At 39.8% G+C, this 27,683-nt stretch overlaps 1 protein-coding gene across 15 annotated transcripts in view; it reads right to left on the reverse strand.

The window, feature by feature from the left end:
• EFCAB5 (EF-hand calcium binding domain 5) overlaps nt 1–27,683 on the reverse strand; it is a 183,718-nt gene that overhangs the window by 153,241 nt on the left and 2,794 nt on the right. For 5 of the 15 annotated variants that reach the window (XM_016932088.4, XM_054670095.2, XM_016932086.4 and 2 more), the window contains exons 2-3: nt 17,853–17,915; nt 16,507–16,594 (exon numbers count right to left, since the gene is read on the reverse strand). In XM_016932088.4, the coding sequence (XP_016787577.2) occupies nt 16,507–16,524 (18 nt within the window). In that variant the 5' untranslated portion in view covers nt 16,525–16,594; nt 17,853–17,915. Of the gene's footprint in view, nt 1–9,526; nt 9,622–16,506; nt 16,595–17,852; nt 17,916–18,316; nt 18,551–27,683 lie in introns of those variants that run through there. The other 10 variants (XM_063798745.1, XM_063798748.1, XM_063798749.1 and 7 more) reach the window with 7 other exon arrangements.

Here is a 27,683-nt window from a genome sequence, read left to right on the forward strand (position 1 = left end):
CAGTGGCCTCACAGTACAGAGACAGAATATGATGCTTGGGGCAGGGAGAGCACAGTGACTGTGGGATTTTGCATTGTCACGCAGTGTTGCCCTGTCACAGTGGAAAGCAACATGGGGTAGAATTCAGCTGGTGCCCACAGAGGGAGCATTTAGACCAGCCCTGGCCAGAGGGGAATTTTCCATCCCAGCAGTCAGTACCTGAGTTCCAGCTAGCCCACCACTGAGGGCTAAAATGCTCTGGGGTTCTAAATAAACTTGAAAGGAAATCTAGGCTATAAGGACTGTAGTTCCTGGGCAAGTCCTGATGCTGTACTGGGCTCAAAGCCAGTGGACTTGGGGTGTACATGACCTAGTGAGACACCAGCTAGGGCAGCCAAGGGAGTGGTTGTGTCACCCCTTCCCCAACTCCAGACAGTGCAGCTCGTAGCTTCGGCAGAGACTCCTTCCAATTAAGGAAAGGAGAGAGGACAGTAAAGAGGGCTTTGTCTTGCAACTTGGATACCAGTTCTGCTACAGTAAAATAAAGTACCAAGCAGAGTCCTGGAGTCCCCATGCTAGGCCCTGCCTCCCAGATGACAATTTTAGACACATCCTGGGCCAGAAGGGAATCTACTCTCTTGAAGGAAAGGACCCAGTAGGATTCATCACCTGATGACTAAAGTGCCCATGGGCCTTGAATAAACATCAGTGGTAGCCAGGCAGTACTCACTGCCTTGGGTGAGACCCAGTGCCGTGCAGGCTTCAGGTATGACCCAGTACATTCCCAGCTGTGGTGGTCATGGAAAAGACTCCTTCTGCTTGAAGAAAAAAGAGGGAAGAGTAAAAAGCATGTTGTCTTGCAACTTGGGTGCCTGCTAAGCTACAGTAAAATGAAACACCAAGTAGATTTCTAAATGTATCAACTCTAGGCTCTAGTTCCTGGACAGCATTTCTAGACTCACTCTGGGCCAGAAAGGAACTCGTTGCCCTGAAGGGAAAGACACAGGCTGAATTTACTAGCTGCTGACTAAAGAGCCCTTGAGCCTTGAATAAACATCAGCAGTAGCCAGACAATAGTTGCCAAAGGCCTCGGGTGAGACTCAGTACTGTGCCGGCTTCAGGTTGGACCTGGCACAGTCCCAGTGATGGTGGCCACAGCGGGGCTTGTGTCACTCTTCCCATAAGTCCAGGCAGCTCAGCACAGAGAGAGAGACAGACTCCATTTTGGCAGGGGGTTGGGGAGATGTAAGGGAAGAGAACAAGAGTCTCCGCCTGGTAATCCCGGGAATTCTCCTGGATCTTACCCAAGACAACCAAGGCAGTACCTCTACAAGGCTTCAAGAGTCACAGTGTTAGTGGGTTTGGGGTGCCCTCTAATGCAGATATGGCTGCAGTGACTGAAGGCTTAGATCACAACACCCAATTCCCTTTGAATACTTAGAAAGCATTCCCAAGAAGGATGGGTACAAACAAGCCCAGACTGTGAAGACCACAGTAAGTACCTAACTCTTCAATGCCCAGACATCAATAAACATCATGACCTTATCAAACAAAGTAAGAGAACACAGTGACCAATCCCAGAGTCACAGAGATATCTGACCTTTCAGACAGAGAATTCAAAATAGCTGTTTTGAGGAAGCTCAATGAAATTCAAGATAGCACAGAGAAGGAATTCAGAATCGTATCAGATAAATTTAACAAACAGATTGAAATATTTTTTAAAAATCAAGCAGAAATTCTGGAGCTGAAAAATTCAATTAATGTACTGAAGAATGTATGATGTTCCCTCAATTGCAGTATTGATCAAGCAGAAGAATTAGTGAGCTTGAAGACAGGCTATTTGAAAATACACAGTCAGAGGAGACAAAACTATAAAAAAGAACTAAGCATGACTACAGTATCTAGAAAATAGACTCAAAAGGACCAAGTTAAGAGTTATTGACCTTAAAGAGAAGGTAGAGAGAGAGATTTGGGTAGAAAGTTTATTTAAAAGGATAAAAACAGAAGATTTTCCAGAAAAAGATAACAATATTCAGCTACAATATTTTTTCTTAATAAAATAAAATTACAGGCCAATATTTCTGTAGTCAGATATTTCTTTAGTCTGATGAACATTGAAGCAAAATCCTCCACAAAATACCAGCAAACCAAATTCAACAACACATTAAAAAGATAATTAATTGGCAATTATTAAAAAGTAAAGCCACAACAGATGCTGGCAAGGCTGTGGAGAAATAGGAACACTTTTACACTGTTGGTGGGAATGTAAATTAGTTCAACCATTGTGGAAGACAGTGTGGTGATTCCTCAAAGATCTAGAACCAGAAATACCATTTGACCCAGCAATCCCATTGCTGGGTATATAGTATATACCCAAAGGAATATAAATCATTCTGTTATAAAGATACATGAACACATATGTTCATTACAGCACTATTCACAATAGCAAAGACATGGAATCAACCCAAATACTCATCAATGATAGAATGGATAAAGAAAATGTGGTACATATATACTACGGAATACTATGCAGCCACAAAAAGGAATGAGATCATGTCCTTTGCAGGGACATGGATGGAGCTGGAAGTCATTATCCTCAACAAACTAACACAGGAGCAAAAAATCAAACACCGCCTGTTCTCACTTATAAGTCGGAACTGAACAGTGAGAACACATGGACACAGGGAGGGGAACAACTTACACTGGGGCCTGTTGGAGGGGTGTGGGATGAGGAAGAGCATCAGGATAAACAGCTAATACATGTGGGGCTCAATACCTAGGTGATGGTTTGATAGGTGCAGCAAACAACCATAGCACATGTTTACCTATGTAACAAACCTGCATGTACTGCACATGTATCCTGGAACTTAAAATAAAATAAAAATTAAAAAAAAAATCCCTCATCATGCCAGGGATGCAAGGGATGCAAAGATGGTTCAATATATGTAAGTTAATCACTGTGACACATCATATCAACAGAATGAAAGACAAAAACCATATGATCATTTCAACTGATGCTAAAAAAGCATTTGATGAAATTCAACAGCTCTTCATAATAAAATCCCCCAAAACACTGGGTATAGAAGGAATATACCTCAACAGAATAAAAGCCATATATGACAGACCCACAGCTAGTATCACACTGAATGGAAAAAAAATGACAGCTTTTCCTCTAAAATCTGGAGCAAAATAAGGATGCCCATTTTTACCATTGTTATTCAACATAGTACTGGAGTCCTAGCTAGAGTAATCAGATAAGATAAAGAAATAAAATGCATCCAAAATGGAAAGAAAGAAGTCAAATTATCCTTATTTGCAGGATTTCTCTTTTTCTCTCTCCCCAGCCCACCTCTCTCTTTCTTTCTCTCTCTCCCTCCCTCCCCGCTTTCCTTCTTTCAATCACTCCCTTGACTTCTAACACTACAGGTTAATTTTGCTTGCTTTTGAACCTCATATTAACGGAATCACAGAGTATGTGCTCTTTTGTATCTGTTGTTACTCAACGACATAACCACTTAGGGTCATGTTGTGTGGCATTAGTTGTGTTAAATCAAGTTTGGTCTAAAGCTGCATCCATACAAATTTTCAATTTGGCCTAAAGGTTTCTCCATACATAGTGAACTGTAACCAAACTTGATGTGTAAAAAGACCATAACCTACTGTTGTAACAAGTAGCTGAGTGTGAGCCAATCACAGCAGCCAAACTTCTGTCAACCGCAGACAGTCAGCTGTTCAAACCAGCTTCAAATAAGGCAAGTGCCCAGTTGTAACCAATCTAGCTGTTTCTGCACCTCACTTCTGTTTTCTGTACATCACTTTCCTTTTTGTGTCCGTAAATGTCATGTGACCCTGTGATAGCCCTGGAGTTGCTCTGATCCTTTTCTGGTTCTGGAAGCTGCCTGATTCCTGAATTGTTCTTTGTTCAATTAAACTCTGTTCAATTTGTCTAAAGCTTTTCTTTTAACAGTTGTTATTCATTGCTACGTAGTATATTATTGTATAACTATATTACAATTTATTTATTCTACTGTTGATAGACAATTTAATAGATTCCAGATTTGTCTATTCCCTAAAAAACTGTTTCAATATTCTGCATATGGCTAGCCAGTTATCCCAACACCATTTATTGAATAGGAAGCTCTGTCCCCATTGTTTGTTTTTGTCAGCTTTGTCAAAGATCAGATAGTTGTAGGTGTGTGGCCTTATTTCTGGGTTCTCTATTCTGTTCCATTGGTCTATTTGTCTGCTTTTGTACCAGTACCATGCTGCTTGGATTACTGTAGCCTTGTATATAGTTTGAACTCAGGTAGCATGATTCCTCCAGGTTTGTTCTTTTTGCTTAAGATTGCTTGGCTACTCGAGCTGTTTTTTGGTTCCACATAAATTTTAGAATAGTTTTTTTTTTTTTTAGTTCTGTGAAGAATGTCATTGGTAGTTTAATAGGAATTTTATTGAATCTATAAATTTCTTTGGGAAGTATGGCCATTTTAACAACATTGATTCTTCCTATACATGAGCATGAAATGTTTTTCCATTTGTGTCATCTCTGATTTCTTTGAGCAGTGTTTTGTAGTTCTCCTTGTAGAGATCTTTCACTTCCTTGGTGTATTAGTCTGTTCTCATGCAGCTAATAAAGGCATATCCCAGACTGGGTAATTTATAAAGAAAAAAAAATTAAGGGACTCACAGTTCCACGTGGCTGGGGAGGCCTCACAATCATGGTGGAAGGCAAAGAAGGAGCAAAGTCATGTCTTACATGGCAGCAGGCAAGAGACAGAGCATGTGCAGGGGAACTCCCCTTTATAAAACCATCAGATCTTGTGAGATTTATTCACTATCATGAGAACAGCATGGAAAAGACCCACCCCTATGATTCAATTAACTCCCACCAGGTCCCTCCCATGACACATGGGAATTATGGGAGCTATAGTTCAAGATTTGGGTAGGGACACAGCCAAACCATATCATTCTGCCCTGGCCCCTCCCAAATCTCATGTTCCCTCATTCCAAAACCAATCATCCCTTTCCAACAGTCCCCTAAAGTCTTAACTCATTTCAGCATTAACTCAAAAGTCCACAGTCCAAAGTCTCATCTGAGACAAGGCAAGTCCCTTCTGCCTATGAGCCTGTAAAACCAAAAGCACGTTAGTTACTTCCTAGATACAATGGGGGTACAGGCATTCGGTATACATCCATTCCAAATGGGAGAAATTGGGCAAAACAAAGGGGCTACAGGCTCCATGCAAGTCCAAAATACAACAGGGCAGTAAAATCTTAAATCTCTGAAATGATCTCGTTTGACTCTGTGTCTCACATCCAGGTCACACTGATGTAAGAGGTGGGCTCCCACAGCCTTGGGCAGCTCTGCCCCTGTGGCTTTGCAGGGTACAGCTCCCCTTCTGGCTGCTTTCACAGGCTAGCATTGAATGTCTCTGGCTTTTCCAGGTGCACGATGCAAGCTGTCGGTGAATCTATCATTCTGGGGTTTGGAAGATGGTGGCCATATTCTCATAGCTCCACTAGGTGGTGCCCCAGCAGGGACTCTGTGTGGGGGCTCCAACTCCACATTTCCCTGCCACACTGCCCTAGTAGAGGTACTCCATGAGGGCTCCATCCCTGCAGCAAACTTCTCCCTGGACATCCAGGAGTTTCATACATCCTTGAAATCTAGGCAGAGGTTCCGAAACCTCAGTTCTTGATTTCTGCACACCCACAGGCCCAGCACCATGTGGAAGCTGCCAAGGTTTAGGGCTTGCATCTGCTGAAGCAATGGCCTGAGCTGTACATTGGCCCCTTTTAGCCACAGCTGGAGTGGATGGGATGCAGGGCACCAAGTCCCAAGGCTGCACACAGCAAGGGGGTCCCTGGGCCCGACCTATGAAACCATTTTCTCTCCTAGGCCTCTGGACCTGTGATGGGAGGGGCTGCCATGAAGGTCTCTGACATGCCCCAGAGACATTTTCTGCACATGTCTTGGTGATTAAAATGTGGCTCCTTGTCACTTATGCAAATTTCTGCAGCTGGCTTGAATTTCTCCCCAGAAAATGGGGTTTTCTTTTTTATTGCATAGTACTACACATAGTACTATTGCATAGTAGTCAGGCTGCAAAATTTTCAAACTTTTATGCTCTGCTTCCTCTTGAACCCTTCACTGCTTAGAAATTTCTTCCCCCAGATACCCTAAATTACCTCTCAAGTTCAAAGTTCCACAGATCTCTAGGGCAGGGGCAAAATGCTGCCAGTCTCTGCTAAAACATAGCAAGTCACCTTTGCTCCAGTTCCCAACAAGTTCCTCATCTCCATCTGAGACCACATCAGTCTGAACTTTATTGTCCATATCACTATAAGCACTTTGGCCAAAGCCGTTCAACAAGTCTCTAGGAAGTTCCAACTTTCCCACAACTTTCTGACTTCTTCTGAGCTCTACAAACTGTTCCAACCTCTTCTTGTTACCCAGTTCCAAAGTCGCTTCCACATTTCTGGGTATATTTACAGTAGCATGCCAGTTCTGGTACCAATTTACTGTATTAGTCTGTTCTCATGCTACTAATAAAGACATACCTGAGACTGGGTAATTTATAAAGAAAAAAGTTTAATGGACTCACAGTTCCATGTGGCTGGGGAGGCCTCACAATGACGGTGGAAGGCAAAGAAGGAGCAAAGTCAGGTCTTACATGGTGGCAAGTAAGAGAGAGAGAGAGCATGTGCAGGGGAACTCCCCTTTATAAGACCATCAGATCTTGTAAGACTTACTCACTATCATGAGAACAGCATGGAAAAGACCTGCTCCCCACGATTCAATTACCTGCAACTGGGTCCCTCCCATGACACATGGGAATTATGGGAGCTACAATTCAATATTTGGGTGGGGACACAGTCAAATCATATCACTTGGTTAGCTGTATTTTATTTTATTTTTTTTGTAGCAATTGTGAATGGGACTGTGTTCCTGATTTGGTTCTTGGCTTTACTGTTGTTGGTGTATAGGAATGCTAGTGATTTTTGTACGTTGATTTTGTATCCTGAGACTTTGCTGAGGTTATCACCTTAAGGAGCTTTTGGGCTGAATATGGCATTTTCTAGATATAGGATCATGTAGTGTGCAAACAGGGATAGTTTGACTTCCTTTCTTCCTATTTGGGTGCCCCTTATTTATTTCTCTTGCCTGATTGCTCTGGCCAGGTAAACTCACTATTTTTAACCTTAACTGGAGAGTAGTTATTAAGATGTGCTTCAATCATTAATAACTCTCAATAAATATTATATAATAATAGCAAGAGACCAGAATCTTTATAACTCTAGAGCAGTTTTTTTAACCTTACTTATTACAAAATATTAAAGACCTGCAAGTATAATGATGATATAATAAGTAGCATGTATCTACTCTTAGCTTAAGAAAAAAATTACCTATATATTAAAGCCTCCCATAGACTGCTACTTTGAGAGATAGACTATTCTGAATTTCATGTTTATCATTTCCATGCACTTATTTTTATTCTATCTAAGCAATACAACATTGTTCTTGTTTTTTAATTTCATAAAAAATTTCATACTATATATATTCTACAGTCTTTTTTATACTTAGTATTTGGAAGATTCATCTATATTGAAAGGTATAGGTCTAGTTCATTCATTTTCACTGCTGCATAATACCTTATGATATAACTGTATTGTAATGTGTTTATTCATTCTCTTTTAGATAGACTGGGTTATTTCCAGTTTTTCTTTTTTTACTATAAAGACAATCCTATTATGAAAAGTATTGCATATGTCTCTTTGTGTCCACATGTGAGGGTTTCTCTGGTATATAATTACTAGGATTTCAATTGTAGGTGGTATGTTCTGAATGTATGTGTTCCTCCAAAATTCATATGTTGGAACCTAAGACCCAATGTAATAGTATTAAAAGGTGGTACCTTTAGGGAAGTGATTAAGTCATGAGGGCTTTGCCTTCAAGAATGGATTAACAGTACCTTTCTAAAAGGGCTGGAGGGAACTAGCTAGGAACCTCCCTTTTTTTGCCCTTCCATCTATTCTGCCATGTGAGGACAGTGTTCATCTCCTCTGGAGGACACAATGTTCAAGGTGCCATCTAGGAAGCAGAGACAAGGCCCTTACCAGACATGAAACTTGCTGGTGCCTTGATCTTGGACTTCCCAGCCTCCATAACTGTAAGCACTAAATTTACACTGTTTATAAATTACCCAGTCTATGCTATTTTGTTATAGCAGCAGGAACAGACTGGCACAGGGTCATAAGTATGTGCATTTCACCTTAAGGAGATATTATTAAATTATTTCCCAGAGTGATTGGTTCCAATTTATGTCACCACCTGCAAGAATAAGAGTTCCTACTGTAGAGCAGTGGTTTTGAACTATGCTTCTCAGGGTCCCAAGAAGGAGTTTCAAAGGCCATAGGACTCTAAGCCCCTTGTACTGTTTGTGACTGGAACAGCTATGCTTCAATTTGTTTTACATAATTGTAGAGCATAGGAAATTTTCATTTAAAAAAAAGGTTTTTCTGCCTTAGAAAAGTTTAAAAACCAATATCCTGGCCGGGTGCGGTGGTTCACACCTGTAATCCCAGCACTTTGGGAGGCCAAGGCAGGCAGATCACAAGGTCAGGAGATTGAGACCATCCTGGCTAACACGGTGAAACCCCGTCTCTACTAAAAAAAAAAAAAAAAAAAAAATACAAAAAATTAGCCAGGTGTGGTGGCAGGCACCTGTGGTCCCAGCTACTTGGGAGGCTGAGGCAGGAGAATGGCATGATCCCAGGAGGTGGAGGTTGCAGTGAGCGGAGATCGCCCCACTGCACTCCAGCCTGGGAGACAGAGAAAGACTCCGTCTCAAAACCAAACAAAACAAAACAAAAACAAAAAAACAATATCCTGAAGAATACTTTTAAATCTTATTTAGATAGTATCCATCTTTCTGTCCAGGAGAAAAATTGGTCTGTGAAGAAACCCTTGAAAAGCCAACATTTCATCTACAGAATGTCTTAAATCTAACAGTGGATAGTATTTATCAATCTCTCTCCCAAGTTTTGATTTCTTCCTTGGCCTCTTCTCTTATTCCAATATGGGAAAAGTAAAGAGGGTAGTATAATGCTCCCCCTCATCTCTAAGTTGGATTTGCAAACTTATTAACTGCTTTGGGTGGGGGAAGAGGGAAAGGTGTGTTTCCCTTCTGTTTTGTCACAATGCTCATAAATATATAATGCTTTTATTTTTATTTTTAAATAAGTGTAAAAAGAAAGGAATTCATTCAAGTCTATAGGTTCTAATGTACAGTTGACCCTTGAACAATGTAGGGGTTAGAGGAAGCAATATCTGCACAGTCAAAAACCTATGTATAACTTTCAACTCCCCCAAAATTTGACTGCTAGTAGCCTACTGTTGACCAGAAACCTTACTGAAAACATAAGCAGTTGATTAACACATATTTTGTATGTTATGTGTATTATATACTGTATTCTTATAATAAAGTAAGCTAGAGAAAGAAAATGTTATGAAGAAAATCATAAGAGGCTAGGTGCAGTGGCTCACATCTGTAATCCCAGCGCTTCGGGAGGCTGAGGCAGGATGATCACTTGAGGCCAGGAGCTCAAGACCACTCTGGGCAACATAGCAAGACCCAGTCTCTGCAAAAAAAAATTAAAAACTTAGGTGGGTGTGGTGTACATGCCTGTAGTCCCAGCTGCTCAGGAGGCTGAGGCAGGAGGATCCCTTGAGCCCAGGAGGGAGAGACTGCAGTGAGCTATGATTGCACCACTATACTCCAGCTTAGGCAACAGAGTGAGACCATGTATCTGTATTTTTTTTAAAAAGAAAGAAAGAGAGAGGTGGTGGGGAGGAGGAAGGAAGGAGGGAGAGAGAGAGGGAAGGAGGGAAGGAAGGAAGAGAGGAAGGAAGGAAAGGAAGAAAGGAAGGATATCATAAGGAAGATAAAATATATTTACTATTCATTAAGTAGAAGCAGATCATCATAAATGTTTTCATTCTCATTGTCCTCATGTTCGATAGACTGAGGAGAGGAGGAAGAGGAAGGGTTGATCTTGCTGCTTTGGAGTGGCAGAGGTGGAAGAAAATCTGTGTATAAGTGGACCCATGCAATTCAAACTGTGTTGTCCAAGAGTCAACTGTACTCTTTCCTTTTAACCTGTCTCCCATAACCCAAGGCAGACAATTCCTCCTCCTGCATTAAGGATATATGGCAACTTAATATCTACCCATCTGTCATGGCTCATTAGTAAACTCACACGTGAACTAAGGCATTCTCCATCTTCATTGCAGCCTGTTAGTGCTCTTCTAGTGTACTTGGCTATCATTGGTTGCTAAGCAATAATCCTAGTGCTTGCATTGTCCCCACTGATGTACAGAATGGAAGTCGACATGTGTTTGGTTACCACTGTAGTCAAACACTTCTCTCTTAGAACCACAAAAACAAGAAAAAGAAGCACAGCAACAGCAGGGTCAACAAATCTGGATTCTGAACAAGCCTATATGAAGCTGTCTTTTGACTGAGTGACCTCTGAATTCATGGATCACAAATTACAGCACTGCCCCAAGGGCAATTTAATTCAGAGGTTTAACTGAATAGTTTCAAAGATGTACTGGATTTTTTAGCAGGTCTCTGGTTGGACATCCCAAACCTTTTAAGATTGATTGATTAATTCATTTATATACTGACTCAATAAATAACTATTAATTTCTCACTGCGTGCCAGGCACTGGAATTCTTTTTCAGGATCATCTTCCTAAACTTTTCCAAGAATCAAGAGCCTTTCAAACTCTGCCCCCAATATGTACATCTTCGCCACTCTAGTGGGCTACCTTCTAATATAAAAAGAACTATCCAGGCACTATGAGTATAAGTGCTTTCAACTAAATAAGTAGGGACACAAAAGAATTCCTTGTACATATTTTGAAAAGTCTAGCCTTATAATGACTTTTATCATTTTCAGCTCTCAGTGTATGGCCCACTGCTGGGCAGAGCCTCAGTACAAAGCCTATTTAAGGACATAAATAGGAATGAATTATAATTCATATTGTAATAAGTCTTAGCAGGCTCTTTCTTCACAAGGAGGCATATAACATTAGTGGGTCTGGCTGCTGATTAAACTGGTGAAAATTGACCCAGCAGGGCTACTTAAGCTGTATGATGTTTTCTTTAAACACAGGCCCTGTTTGAAACTCAGCGGCTTTGTCCTTGTTATCAGGATTTCTTAACATTGGCACATGATGTAGAATGACTGCTGCAAAGGAAAGAGGTAAAGAAGTACTACTAAACACCACTGGAATTAAAATTCAATAGATAAAGGAAAAGGCAGTTTCCTACAAAACACTGTTAATCTTAGGGCTGTGTAATAAGAATATAACTGAGCAAACTGATAGTTAAAAAAAATTCTCAAAATGCAAGTTAAGCTCAGCCTGAAAAGTAGAAAAACAAGGGTAAAGAAATGAGGAACTGACATGATATATTTAACCACAGTATTTTCTATGCAACGATATGTATTTGAGTGCATGTTGGGAGCTGCTTATCAAGATAACATGACTTTAATTTTGACAAGTATGTAACAAGGATGAAGACACTTCCTTTGACCTGTTGAAATTGCAGTAACAGTTCCTCTTCCTACTTTGTATATACCCACACACATTCACAAATGAGGGATTTAGAGTAAAAAGTTTTAATAATCATAAATAATGATTATTTAATAAATAAGTACACTGCATTGTGTTTGATATCAGAATAAGCAACTGCAATGTTTTCAGTACATATCATATACTGGGATAAATCGATTTAAACAAAACACATTTCTCTCTACCATACATTGAAAAGCAATAAGAGAAATTGAAAGTAGAAGAAGAGGAAAGACCACAAACTCTTGCTTGATATGTTTTCTGGGGAGGTGAAAAATTACCTGATGGAATACATATGTACAGTTTTGTAGGTGCAAATGTGGCCACAAACTAATTAAAGTGAACATCTAATTAAATTTATAACAAATTACCTATATCAAAATTCTGTTTGGCATCTTTAAAATGAATGAGTTAATTTAGGCCAGGCGCGGTGGCTCAAGCCTGTAATCCCAGCACTTTGGGAGGCCGAGGTGGGCGGATCACCTGAGGTCAGGAGTTTGAGACCAGCCTGGCCAACATGGTGAAACCCCGTCTCTACTAAAAATACAAAAATTGGATGGGCATAGTGGCAGGTGGCTGCAATCCCAGCTACTTGGGAGGCTGAGGCATGAGAATCGTTTGAACTCGGGAGGCGGAGGTTGCAGTGAGCTGAGATTGCGCCACTGCACTCCAGCCTGGACGACAGAGCAAGACTCCATCTCAAAAAATAAAATAAAATAAAATGAATGAGTTAATTTATAAACCTGGCCCAAGCGATTAAGGTAAAGGCAAAGTATATGTATGTGGTGTTGGTGGTAGATGTTTGGCATAAGGAAGTAAAATCAGAAAAACAGGAGGTGGGGACAGGTAGAGGAGGATAAGTAAAGACTTGCCAGGAAGAAAATTTTTAGAAGTTAGTGAAGCTGTGAAAACAGTACTAAGTTTATAAGAAAGACAGAATAAGTGTTGGAAAGTTTGGTTCTTTTAAAAAAAATTTTTAAATTTTCAGGGGTACAAGTGATTTTTGGTTACATGGATGAATTGTATAGTGGTGAAGTCTGAGATTTTAGTGCACCCATCACCTGAGTAGTGTACATTGTACCCAATATGTAGTTTTTTTAAATCCCTTGCCCCTCCTTCCACCCTCCCACTTCTGAGTCTCCATAGCCCATTATATCGCTCGGCATGTCTTTGCATACCCATAGCTTAGCTCCCACTTCTAAGTGAGAACAGATGGTATTTGACTTTCCATTCTTGAGTTACTTCACTTAGAATAATGGCCTTCAGCTCCATCCAAGTTGTTGGAAAAGATATCATTTCATTCTTTTTTATGGCTGAGTAATATTCCATGGTGTATATATACCACATTTTCTTTTTCTTTTTTTTTTTTGAGATGGAGTCTCGCTCTGTTGTCAGGCTGGAGTGCAGTGGCGTGATCTCAGCTCACTGCAACCTCTGCCTCCTGGGTTCAAGCAATTCTCCTGCCTCAGCCTCCCAAGTAACTGGGACTACAGGCACCTGCCACCACACCCAGCTAATTTTTGTATTTTTAGTAGAGACGGGGTTTCACCAGGATGGTCTCGATCTCTTGACCTTGTGATCTGCCCACCTTGGCCTTCCAAAGTGCTCTTTATCCACTCATTGGTTGGTGGGCACTTAGGTTGGTTCCATATCTTTGCAATCGTGAATTGTGCTGCAATAAACATACATATGCAGGTGTCTTTTTAATATAATGACTTATTTTCTTTTGGGTAGATACCCAGTAGTGGGGCTGCTAGATTGAATGGTAGATCTACTTTTAGGTCTTTAAGAAATTTCCATACTCAGCCGGGCATGGTGGCTCACGTCTGTAATCCCAGCACTATGGGAGGCCAAGGCGGGGATCACGAGGTCAGGAGATCGAGACCATCCTGCCCAACATGGTGAAACCCCGTCTCTACTAAAAAAATAGAAAAAATTAGCCAGGCTTGGTGGCAGGTGCCTGAAGTCCCAATTACTTGGGAGGCTGAGGCAGGAGAATGGCGTGAACCTGGGAGGCAGAGCTTGCAGTGAGCCAAGATCATGCCACTGCACTCCAGCCTGGGTGACAGAGCGAGACTCTGTCTCAAAAAAAAAAAAAAAAAGAAATTTCCATACTCTTTTCCATAAAGGTTATACTAATTTACATTCCCACCAGCAGTGTACAAGCATTAGCTTTTCACCATATCCATGCCAACATCTATTGTTTTTTGACATTTTAATAATGATCCTTCTTGCAGGAGTAAGGTAGTATTTCATCGTGGTTTTAATTTGCATTTTCCTGATGATTAGTGATGTTCAGCACTTTTTCACATGTTCATTGGCCATTTGTATATATTCTTTTGAGAAATGTCTGTTCATGTCATTTGCCCACTTTTTGACGGGATAATTATTTTTTTCTTCTTGCTGATTTGTTTCTTTGTAGATTCTGGATATTAGTTCTTTGTTGGACCCACGGCAAATATTTTCTTCCATTCTGTGGGTTGTCAGTTTAGTCTGATGGTTATTTCTTTTGCTGTACAGAAGCTTTTCAGTTGAATTAGGTCCCATTTATTTATTTTTTGTTTTATTGCATTTGCTTTTGGAGTCTTCATTATAAATTCTTTGCCTAAGCCAATGTCCAAAAGAGTTTTTCCTAGGTTATTTTATAGAATTTTAAGGTTTCAGGTCTTAGATTTAAGTTTTTGATGCATCCTGAGTTGATTTTTGTATAAGGTGAGAGATAGGGATGCAGTTTCATTCTTCTACATGTAGCTAGCCAATTTCCCCAGCAACATTTATTAAATAGGGTATCCTTTCCCCAGTTTATGTTTCTGTATGCTTTGTCAAGTTTGGTTGTAGGTATTTGGTTTTATTTCTGGGTTCTCTATTATGTCTGTGTGTCTACTTTTATACCAGTACCATGCTATTTCAGGAACTATAGCCTTGTAGTATAATTTGAAGGAAAGTTTGGTTCCTTTTTTTTTTCTCTTAAAAAAAAATTGTTTTTTAGAGATTGGGTCTTGCTGTGTTGCCCAGGCTGGTCTCAAACTCCTGACCTCAAATGATCCTCCCATCTCAGCCTCCCAAAGTCCTGGGATTACAGGCATAAGCCACCACAACAAGTGAAAGTTCGGGTTTTAATGAATATGTATTATAATGTGTATTACTAGGAAGAAATAGTAAATAATTACTCTTAGTTGGTTTAAAAAGAGAGAAGAACACTTTGGGGAAAAAAAAAAACCCAGCACCTAAAAATTACAACTAACATCTATATATCAATTTATAGTTTAGAAAACACTTTGATATTACTATACTTCAGTCCTAGCTCAGCCTAGCATATACTAAACATTCAATACTGGTAAATTGAAGAAAAATTATAGTAAAATTATTAAATTTTAAATATTGTAAAGAATTTCTGGTGGTATGGATTTCACTAAGTATTTGGAGTTAAAAGAGCTGTAATGAAAGAGATGAATGTCTTCTCTACTTTTTGAAGACTTTTTAATCCTATAAATTTTCAATCTGCATAATTATGTGGAATTTGGGTTAAGGATGGGGCTAGGAGTCAAGCTTTGGATCAAATGGAATAAATATGTGGTCAAGTACAGGAGTAAAAACAATAAACAGTGTTGGCCGGGCACAGTGGCTCATACTTGTAATCCCAACACTTTGGTAGGCCAAGGCAGGCAGATCACCTGAGGTTGGGAGTTTGAGACCAGCCTGGCCAACATTGGGAAACCCCGTCTCTATTAAAAATACAAACTTAGCCGGGTGTGATGGCACATGCTTGTAATCCCAGCTACTCGGGAGGCTGAGGCCGGAGAATTGCTTGAACCCGGGAGGCTGAGGTTGCAGTGAGCTGAGATTGCACCATTGCACTCTGCCCTGGGCAACAAGCGCAAAACTTCGTCTCAAAAAAAAAAAAAAAACCAAAACAAAACAGAAAACAACAAAAAAACAACAAAAAAAACCCAAAAACAATAAACAGGGCCAAGGACAATAAGCAGCCCAAATCACTGGAGTTCTTCATTTTATTATTGTATTAGTGGGTTGCCTGCTAGATGTCAGTCAGCTTTCTTAGATAAATTTTCTCTTTAAGTGCAAGATGAATAATCATAAATTGCCTCAAAAGCATTAATAGAAGGTGAATGAAATACATTTTAAATTGTTTCCCAAACTCCATTTAAAATACCCTCTGGCCTATAATCTCAGTGACTCTGGAGGCTGAGACAGGAGGATCGCCTGAGTCCAGGAGATCGAGACCAGCCCAGGCAACATAGCAAGAACTTCTCTCTACAAAAATAAAAAATAAAAAACTAGCTAGGTGAGGTAATGTGTGCCCATAGTCCCAGCAACTCTGGAGGCTGAGGTAGGAGGATCACTTGAACCCAGGACTTTGAATCTGCAGTGAACTATGACCGTGTCACTGAACTTCAGTCTAGGTACAGGGCAAGATCCATCTCTGAAAATAAAAATAAAATAAAATATCCCCGAAATTATATCTTTAAAATGCAAAATCTTGAAGAACGCATCCCCAGTAAAATGTTAATGATAGTTTTAGATTCTTTTATTTATTTATTTTTTTGAGATGGAGTTTCGCTCTGTCACCCAGGCTGGAGTGCAATCCACGAGCTCGGCTCACTGCAACCCCCGCCTCCCTGTTCACGCAATTCTCCTGCCTCAGCCTCCAGAGTAGCTGGGATTACAGGCACTCGCCACTATGCCCAGCTAATTTTTTGTATTTTTAGAAGAGATGGTGTTTCACCATGTTGGCCAGGCTGGTTTCGAACTCCTGACCTCTGATGATCCACCCTCCTCGGCCTCCCAAAGTGCTGGAATTACAGGCATGAGCCACCACGCCCAGCCAGTTTTAGATTCTATTGTATAAGAGAAAGGCTAGTTCTCTACCTTGGGATTTGATTTCATCCATTGCTTTCTCCACCACACTGTTGGTGTCCTCTTTTACAGGAACGTCTGGCACACTCTGTTGTAAAGTCTTTGGAAAGAGGAAAAAAATCACCAATTTCAATGTGACTTGATTTTCAACAAAGTTGTATAAATTATTCCAATTAAAGGAAAGTTAATTGCTTTGTAAGAGTTAACCAAACATTCCTAGTTAATTTTTCTGGGATCTAATGCTGTATATTAGAAGCAAAGAGGTAATCACAGTGTATTTTCTGCATTTACAAGATAAAATGTGTTGGTTCAAAATGTCATCACATCTTCCTATTACTAACAAAGTAATATGCTAGGAATATCATTTTAGATGTACATTAATTCTTGAATTATACAATAGTTTATAGAGACATGATTTGAGACCATAGCATAAGGAAATCAGACCTTTGGAAATGCTACTGTTTTACTACTAGAATCACTTTCTGTATTTGTGGCAAAAAGAAAAAGCATTTAATCTTAATTGAGGAAATTAAAGATTAATTTTATGAATAGCAACAAAATAGTTTTTGTATACATGCTAATGTACTTTAAAAATCTGACTATATATATGTATATATATATTGGAGACGCAGTTTCACTCTGTTGCCCAGGCTGGAGTGCAGTGGCATGATCTCGGCTCACTGCAACCTCCGCCTCCCGGGTTAAAGTGATTATCTTGCCTTGGCCTTTCAAGTTGCTAGGATTACAGGCATGCACCACCAGGCCCAGATAATTTTTGTATTATTAGTAGAGATGGAGTTTCGCTATGTTGGCCAGTCCGGTCTCGAACTCCTGACCTCAAGTGATCCACCTCAGTCTCCCAGAGTGCTGGGATTACAAGTGTGAGCCATCGACAATCAATAGGATATTTTAAAAACTCATATTAGTCAACTCACTTGTGAATCTATAGGACTATTTTTAATTGCCTCCCCTTTTCTATGAAACATTCTTCTTTATTGTAGCCTTGTATTTATTTAAACACAAAGTTACTTAAATGATTAACCTGGAAATTACATTTTCAGCATGATAGTAAAGTGACCCTAAAAGCTGGTGGTTATAGTTTTTAGGGTAACTTTAGAAAGCAGTTTTTATTTATCTGTAATTTATAACAGTTCTTCACAAATAATTTACCTGTCCATGGAAGTTTCCTGCAACTTACTCAAATGAATCAGCTTAATAATCAACATGAGTTTGTCCTTTTCCTTTTGCAATTTTAGTTATCTTTTTGAATACCCACATCTTTTCTTTTATCATAAGAAAATTGATTTATCTAGCTTATTCTCCAGCATTAATATCTGATTTATTCATGCCAACTCTACCTCATGAAGCTCTTTCACTTCAGTTAAGTTCCATTTCCTCTCTTTGTCTTCTTTTCCGTTTTCCTGAAATGCAAACAGTGTTAGTAAATGGCATCCAAAAAGAGCTGTGGATTAAACTACTGTCTCATACTTTAATACAGTAAGCTTTTAATTTTTAAAAATTTCACATAATGAGTAAATATCATGTGAAATAAAATTACACAAAGTAGTTGTATCAACAAATTCAAACAATAACAGACTTTTATATATAATCAAGGAATGCCAACCAACTAGAAGCAGGTCGCCATGACTCAACTGTTATTTTGACCCCTTTTACAGCATTTCTGTCAAAACCTGATGCAGAATACTTCAACCAAAAAGAGAAATAATTAAATGACAGACTGTGATATTGCATCTCAATTTTCCCAAGAATGTTGAATCTCAAATCTTCCCATAAATGTGATAAACCTATGTAGGACAAGAACCTGAGCAGGTCTGAGTTCCTCTTGAGATGCTGACTCATTCATTTGGACTCCAAAAGGTATCACCAAATGGTATAGAAGAATATTACTAGACCAGTATTAATAACAAAAAGAAAGAAAATATTAATAAACATCACAAAGTACTCCAGAAGTTAAAAAAGCTCCCTCACTCCTGCCCTCACCTCACCCCACAATTCTATTGAATGATAAATTCTCAACTGCTGAACTTTTCCAACTGTATTACTGTTATGACTGTTGCTACTGACCAAAGCTAGATCATTGCTCAGGGAGACAAGGAAACTCACCATAGTAATCATTACTACTATCATTAAAAAAAAAAATACAGCAGCAGTAATGCAATTGCATTTTTAACATGATTGTCATCCTCATTAATTTTTGAGATAACAAGGTGAGGTAAAGTGAAACTTTTATGGCTACCTAATTCATGCAAGAAAGGTAGATAGAGAATAGAATAATAATATCTCAAAAGGCATTTTTTTGGCAAGGGAGAATTCCAGAGGAATGTGACTTATCTGGTTTATTTATTTATATTGAGGTATTAAAATAAATAATTACCAGATCCCCACTTTACTGCAAATGACTGTAGATTCACAGATTATCAAATCACTGCCATGCCAAAAATAATTTAAGAGTTTGTATATATATGAGCTAGGTGTTGCGTAAAGCGTAAATTATATTCACACAGTCTGCCTCCAGGACAGTTACAGTCTAGAGACTCTAATTTGAAATAGTATGTATCTAATGCTCTAGCGTATTCCCTTTTCTTTCTTTTCTTTTTTTTTTTACAGAGTCTCATTCTGTCGCCCGGGCTGGAGTACAGTGGCGCAATCTCGGCTCACTGCAACCTCCGCCTCCTGGGTTCAAGTGATTCTCCTGCCTCAGCCTCCCGAGTAGCTGGGACTACAGGTGCTCACCACCATGCCTGGCTAATTTTTGTACGTTTAGTAGAGACAGGGTTTCACCATGTTGGCCAGGCTGGTCTTGAACTCCTGACCTCAAGTGATCCACCCTCCTCAGCCTCTGAAAGTGCTGGGATTACAGGTGTGAGGCACCGCACCCGGCCATTCCCTTTTCTTTTTATCAACATAACACATGTTCTAGCTAAATAAACCAAAAGTACTGCCTTTGGAGAGAAGAGTTTCCAACATTTAAAAATAGCTGCCTCAAAGCCTTTTTGACGCGCTTAATAAATAATAAATAATAGAAAATAAATTTATGTGATAGCTCCCAACTGTATATTCTCAACAGCCTCATTTCTTTGCTTATGGTGTCCATCTCCTGAAATTCCTGAGAAGCTTCCTTCCATTTCTTTTAAAATCTATTTGGTTTGGATGCACTCAGATAAATTCAACTCAATAAGACTTTATTAGGTGCTTTCTATATGCAGGCAAAGGTTGGGGCTTAAAAGGATGAATAAGACCTGCCTTAAAGAGTTCCCAGTTTAGTCCGGGCGCAGTGGCTCACGCTTGTAATTCCAGCACTTTGGGAGGCCAAGGCGGGTGGATCACCTGAGGTCAGGAGTTCAAGACAAGCCTAGCCAACATAGTGAAACCCTGTCTCTACTAAAAATACAAAAAAGTAGCTGGGTGTGTTGGCGGGTGCCTGTGATCCCAGCTACGCAGGAGGCTGAGGCAGGAAAATGGCTTGAACCAGGGAGGCGGAGGTTGCAGCGAGCCAAGATCATGCCATTGCACTCCAGCCTCGGCAACGAGCGAAACTCCATCTCAAAAAAAAAAAAAAAAAGAGTTGCCAGTTCAGTGAGGGAAAGAGATGCAATTCAATCTGCAAAGTGCAACAGTAGAGGTACACACAAAATGTTAAGCAACAGAGAAATAAGCAGCTAATTTTCCCAGGGTAGTTAGGGACATTTTCACAAAGGAAGCTGGATAGTAAAAGACTAGTAAGAAATTTGAAGCAGAAGGAACAAACACTCAAGGTTCAAAAAGTGTTTGAAGAATTCATATAGCAGATATGCTGATATGGACAAAGTGTTAGTGGTCTGGATAGAAGATCAAATCAGCTACAACATTCCCTTAAGCCAAAGCCCAATCCAGAGCAAGGCCCTAACTTCTCTTCAATTCTGTGAAGGCTGAGAGAGGTGAGAAAGCTGCAGAGGAAAAGCTGAAAATTATCAGAAGTTGATTCATGGGGTTTAAGGAAAGAAGACATCTCCATAACTTAAAAGTGCAAGGTGAAGCTGCAAGTGCTGATGTAGAAGTTGCAGCAAGTTACCCAAAAGATATAACTAAGATCGTCAATGAAGGTGGCTACACTAAACAATGGATTTTCCATGCAGACTAAACAGCCTTCTATTGGAAGAAGATGCTATCTAGGATTTCATAGCTGGAGAGAAGTCAACGTCTGGCTTCAAAATTTCAAAGGATAGGCTCACTCTCTTGTTTGGGGCTAATGCAGCTGGTGACTTTAAGTTGAAACCAATGCTAATTTATCATTTCAAAAATCTTAACCCTTAAGAATCATGCTAAATCTATTCTGCCTATACTCTATAAATGGAACAACAAAGTCTGGATGACAGCACATTTGTTTACAGTATGGCTTAAGGAATATTTTAAATACACCCTTGAGATCTACTGCTCAGGAAAATTGATTCCTTTCAAAATATTACTGTTCATTGACAGTGCACTTGGTCACCTAAGAGCTCTGATGGAAAGGTACAAGGTAATTAATGTTGTTCCCATGCCTGTCAACACAGAATCCATTCTGCAGCCCATGGATCAAAGACCAATTTCAACTTTCAAGTCTTACTTAAGAAATACATTTCATAAGGCTATAGCTTCCATAGACAGTGATGATTCTGATGGATTTGGGCAAAGTAAATTGAAAACCTTCTTGAAAGGATTCACCATTCTAGATGTCATTAAGAACATTTGTGATTCATGGAAGGAAGTCAAAATATCAGCATTAACAGAGTTTGGAAGAAGTTGATTCCAACCCTCATGGATGACTTTGAGGGCCCCAGGACTTCAGTGGAGGAAGTAACTGCAGATGTAATGGAAATAGCAAAAGAACTAGAATTAGAAGTGAGGCCTGAAGATGTGACTGAATTGCTGCAATCTCATGATAAAACTTGAAGGAATGAGGAGTGTCTTCTTATAGATGGGCAAAGAAAGCAGTTTCTTGAGGTGGAATCACTCCTGGTGAAGACACTGTGAACATCATTGAAATGACAACAAAGGATTTAGAATACTACATAAACTTAGTTGTTGAAGCAGTGGTAGGATATGACAGGACTGACTAATTTTGAAAGAAGTTCCACTGTGGGTAAAAAGTTATCAAACAGCATCAAATGTTACAGAGAAATTATCCAAGACAGGAAGAGTCAATCAATGTGGCAAACTCAATTGTCTTAATTTAAGATATTTTCACAGCCATGCTAGCCTTCAGCAACCACTACTCTGATCAGTTATCATCTATCAACATCGAGGCAAGATCCTGCATCAGCAAAAAGATTTTGAGTGGATAAAGGCTCATACGATTGTTAGCATTTTTTAGCAAAAAAAGTATTTTTAAATTAAGATATGCACATTTTTTAGACATAATCCTACTGCACACTTAATAGACTATAGTATAAATATAACTTTTATATATGCATTGGGAAACCAAAACTTCATGTGACCACTTTATTGTGATGTTCTCTTTATTGTAGTGGTCTGGAACCAAACCCAAAATATCACCCAGGTCTGCCTGTATGAGGGCCAAAAATATAATTTTAGTCATCACAATGGAGAATTCCAACCTCTCACCCAGTTCCTTAATTGAAAGGTGGGTCCCTTTGAGAAAGAGCTCTGTAGCATTGCCACTAGTATATACTGAAAAATCTTCCTCTAAGTCTTTTCCACAGAGATTGATGGCCATTTCCTAAAATGGCTTTGTGTTAGGGAAAAGGAATATCCAGGTTTTTCAGAGATATCTAAACACTGATTCTAAACTGATGTTAATCCTGGGGATCCAAAATACCACTTCAGTCCATAAGGTTAAGTGGGGGTTTGCGGTGGCCAGATGGAGTCTTAACTCAAGTTTGAATCACAGTGGTTTAGTAGGGCTATAGAACCACCCTGTGGTGATTTCATCAGTCCCTGAATATATAATTAGAACAGAGATACTGGTAACTGGCAGGATCTCTATATCCTTTCTCTGACTCTGGAATAAGGACTATTATAGTAGGAAGGGCCAAGTGGAAGCCTTTGAAAACCTCCCCTCAAACTCCCTTCAAACACACCAGGACAGTAAACAAAAATATTGCTTCCTTGGGGTTGGGAGGATGGGGGATTACAAAGATTAATGAAACCAGTAAAGATCTGAAAGAAGCAGGAGTGAGGCTGGGCACAGTGTCTCATGCCTGTAATCCTAGCACTTTGGGAGGCCGAGGCGGGTGGATCACCTGAGGTCAGGAGTTTGAGACCAGCCTGGTCAACATGGTGAAACCCCGTCTCTACTAAAAATATGAAAATTAGCCGGGCGTGGTGGCACATGCCTGTAATCCCAGCTACTTGGGAGGCTGAGGTAGGAGAATCACTTGAACCTGGGAGGCGGAGGTTGCAGTGAGCCGCGATCGCACCACTGCACTCCAGCCTGGGCGACAGGAGTCTCAAAAAAAAAATAAATAAATAAAGAAGCAGGAGTGATGAAAGCTACCTCACACCAATTTAACTTGCCTGTTTGGCCTGTGAAGAAGGTGGATGGATCTTGGAGAATGACTGTGGATTACTGTAAATTTTATCAGATTATGCCTCCACTTGCACCTCCTCTTCCATACGTAGTATCTTTATTGGAGCAAATCAACACAGTCCTTGGCACCTGGTATGTAGCTATTGTCCCAGAAAAATGCTTATTTCTCCATATAAATTGGCAAGAAACACCTGAAGCAGTTTGGTTTTACTTGGCGGGGCCAACAATATCCCTTCACAGACTTGCTCAGGGCTACATCATTTCTCTAGCTCTCTGCCATAATATAGTCTACAGAGATATTGAGCATCTTGACTTCCCAGTCAGCATCACATTGATGAAAGTATGCTGATTGTATCCGAGGAGCAGGAAGTAGCAAGGTCTTTAACTGTCTTTAAGAGATATATGCAAACCAGAGGATGGGAAATAAATTCCATTCTGGCATCAATTTCCCTATCAATCAAGTGCCAGTTATTAAATTATTGTCTCATCTCCAAATTCACCCATATTTACTCTTCTTTGTTGCTAAAGCTGAGACCCTGAAAATCACATTTCTTTTGCCTTGCCAGCTGGCTTTGTTATACTGTGCTAACTGGGGGCACCAGAGGGACATCCCATACCTGAAGGGAAGACAAGAGACTTGCTCCTTCTTGTCTATCCCGATTGCTTCTTCTTTTTTTTATTATTATACTTTAAGTTCTAGGGTACATGTGCACAACGTGCAGGTTTGTTATGTATGTATACATGTGCCATGTTGGTGTGCTGCACCCATTAACTCATAATTTACATTAGGTATATCTCCTAATGCTATCCCTCCCCTCTCCCCCGACCCCACAACAGGCCCCAGTGTGTGATATTCCCCTTCCTGTGTCCAAGTGTTCTCATTGTTCAATTCCCACCTATGAGTGAGAACATGAGGTGTTTGGTTTTTTGTCCTTGCGATCGTTTGCTCAGAATGATGGTTTCCAGCTTCATCCATGTCCCTACAAAGGACATGAACTCATCCTTTTTTATGGCTGCATAGTATTCCATGGTGTATATGTGCCACTTTTTCCCTGACTGCTTCTTGTGGCCTTTTGGTTCCTGTGTGCTTTACCTAGTAATGCTTCTTCATCCTGGTAGCAGCATTTCCTTTTTGTAGCAACAGCTGAATCCAGTTTGTAGTAGTTTTTCTATAGTTCTATAATTTTCATTACTCTAAGGCACCACCACCAGCCAGCCAGTGCTCCTGCTTCAGAAGTCTGTGTCTCAGAACCATGGGTGCCATGAAGCCCCTCCTCTAATCTCAGAGGCACTAACACCAGCTGAGCAGCACTTTCTCTTCAGAGACCTTAGTTTTAGCTCTGTGGGGCCAATCCTCTAAATTTCTAAATTTTTCCCTTTGCTTCCTCTGTTTTTTCTTGTTTTTTGTTTGTTTGTTTTTTTTTTCTAGCCCTTAAGGTGGGAGGAATTACTCACCATTGTGATACCTCAGATTTCTCTTTTTACTTTTTTAGGTATCTACTTAACAACTTTATATCTAGTTATTAATTCTTTGTTAAAATTTCTTGGCAAATAACTGGTAGAGTTTCTGTTTTTTTGAGACAAGGTCTTGCTCTGTCACCCAGGCTGGAGTATAATGGCACAGTCATAGCTCACTGCAACCTCAACCTCCTGGGCTCAAGCAATTCTCCCATCTCAGCCCCCTAAGTAGCTAGGACTGCAGGTGTGTACCACCACACCTGGCTAATTGTGGTATTTTTTGGAGAGATGAGGTCTTACTATGCTGCCCAGGCTGCTCTCAAATTCCTGGCCTTATGCAATCCTCCTGCCTCAGCCTCCCAAAGTACTGGACTTACAGGCATGAGGCACCACACCCCACCCAAGCTGGTGTTCTTTCTGTCTCCTGTCAGGACACAGTTAAATGAAGTTAGTAAAAGTTAAAGTTTTTATAAAACTTAAGAAAAAATACAACCAAGTGAAGGCAACACATGACTCAATAATACTGCAGTTGCTCTCAGCTCTTATATATCTATGCTATATTAATTTATACTTATAATTATGCCCAAATTGTTTCAAATATAAGGGATTGGATTATTAAGGATAGGACCATGATTTCTTGTGTCTTTTTTTTTTTGACTCACTTTTTTTTTGCTCTCTCTTAAGCTTAGCTATACAAGTCATAATCTTTTAAGTGAAATACTTCATTTGGTATGCAATGAATGAGTTATAGATATATTGCAAGATAGGGATCTATTCAGCCTGAGGAGTTACTTAAAATAACTGGAGTGGTTGATAAATCTAGGTAATTCACTCCTGGCAAGAAGCAGTGTGATCTAGAGATTCTCAGCAGCCCCCCAAAATCAGGGTGTGAATACCCACCCTAGTATGCCCATGGTCCCACTGGTGGACAGCACAATGAAGTTCTTGCCAAGCAAAGCCAAGGAGTATTCTACCACCAGGTCATCACTTTCATAAGACAATTGTAGTACACACTGCTGCCTATCGTAAACACTGAGCTTTGGAGGATGTTCCAGGTACCAAAAGAGCAGGACTTACAGCCTCAGATAAGGCCAGGAAATGCAGGGAGGCCTGCTAGGTACTCCTGATGAACTCAGCTTATGATCTCTCTTTTTATATATATAGCATTCTTCCTTTTGTTTATATCTGATGCGTCCTTTTAATTACGTTCAAGTTAGATGAAGAATTATTGATCTAGTAACACAATCTAACTCTGCAAATTAGACCTTTATCAATATTTTGCAATAGATACTTGACACAAAAAGTGTTTGGGTAGATGGGGAAATTCCCATTGGCAAATGTAATGAGGAAATACCCTGTGATAATGTGGATATATTATCAATTATAATTTACACTTTTAAATTTTGAATTGTTGTGAAAATTGTTTAAAAGTTTTTTTATCACCTACTTGTATGAACTAAATTCTCATCAATAATGACTACCAAGAATTTGAAGAGATCACTGTTAAACTGTCTCATTCAAGAACTGCAAGCTGTCATTTCAATCATAAAATCCTGTATAAAAAATGTTATGTTTACAGAAGCAATCTCAGGTTTTTCATTAAATTTTTAGACATCTTTGTTTGGAAACGTATACAAATTCAATATTTAGTGTCATCCTTAATATGTTTATTTTTCTCATTAAAAGTAAGTAATATAAAGAAAACAATTTTTTTCACCAAGCCCCATGTAATTAGCTGCCTCCAAATCCCCTTTAATTTATCCCAGTGTGCTGTACAAATATTATTTCTATGGATGTCATGATGTGGAAAAAAAAGGTAGAGAACCACCCCTTTAACATTTAGATCAGGATTCTTCACCTTGGTTCCTTGATAGGTTTTAGTAGGTATGAGAAATATGCAAGTACATTTTTCTGGAGAGAAGGTCAATAGTTTTCATCAGGTTCTCAAAGCTTGAGAACCAGCTAACCTCAGAGATTTCAAGCTCCCCTATAATTTCACCCCGGAAGAAGTACTGATACAAGTTAAGGGTTAAATGGACTCCAGTGGTACAACCAGGTCTCCAGCATCGCAGGTGGGAAGAGTGAAAGTGCTATAAGTAGAACTAGGAGGACTTTTGTCTCTTTGGCTCCCTCTTTTGGGAATCCTGCTCTTGGCCTCTCTCTCCTCAAATTCAGCTAGAATAGTAAGAGGATCCTAGGCTCTTCACTCTATTAGAAGATATCTCCTCTCTCAGTTCACCAGAAGACCTAGCAGGAACCAGGGTGGAGCCTAGGGAAATTAGGTATAAATGGGGCACAAAGCATAGATTTCATCAAATGCTTAGTGTGGTCCAGCTCCATTCGCAAAGCGACTGTACTGGGATCTGCAGACAAAGCCTGAAAGCCAATATCATAAAGAGCACATTTGCCCAGACCTTCTCTCCTTTGTTTCTATAGAACTTTGTACGTATATAGACTTCTTCTATATTTCTACATACCTCCTTTCGCGCCTAGCCGAGGTGACAGAAGCCATGGTACCACTAAGCTACACTGTAATTATTTGTTGATGTGTTTTCCCCTACTAATTGGCTTTGAGCCCCTAAGAGGTAGATAAACATTTGTCTTGTTCTTAAAGCAGTGTCTAGTATATGATACACATTCAATAAATATTTTCTCAATTATTAGTAAATAAATTAATGAACATGCACCAATAATTTCCAAATCTTAGTTTCCTTAAAAGGTATATACCAGGAAGAGATATTTCCCCTGAAAATTAATAAATTAACTTCCTGATACAAACAATGTGAATTTTGTCATCCCATAATTCAATTTTGATCAGGATTTTATCACCTTAGATATGTGGAACAAAAATGTTCCACACTTACCTACAGATGAAACATGTCTTGACCACTAATCTACTTCTACTATTAAGAAAAAGAATGATGGCCGGGTGCGGGGGCTCACACCTGTAATCCCAGCACTTTGTGAGGCCAAGGCAGGTGGATCATCTGAGGTCAGGAGTTCGAGACCAGCCTGACCAACATGGTGAAACCCCCATATCTACTAAAAAGACATAAAATTAGCCGGGCGTGGTGGCACATGCCTGTAATCCCAGCTACTCAGGAGGCTGAGACAGGAGAATAGCTTGAACCCGGGAGGTGGAGGTTGCAGTGAGCTGAGATCGTGCCATTGCACTCCAGCCTGGGCAACAAGAGCAAAACTC

The sequence above is a fragment of the Pan troglodytes genome, chromosome 19, assembly GCF_028858775.2.
Source record: "Pan troglodytes isolate AG18354 chromosome 19, NHGRI_mPanTro3-v2.0_pri, whole genome shotgun sequence".
Classification (NCBI taxonomy): Eukaryota; Metazoa; Chordata; class Mammalia; order Primates; family Hominidae; genus Pan; species Pan troglodytes.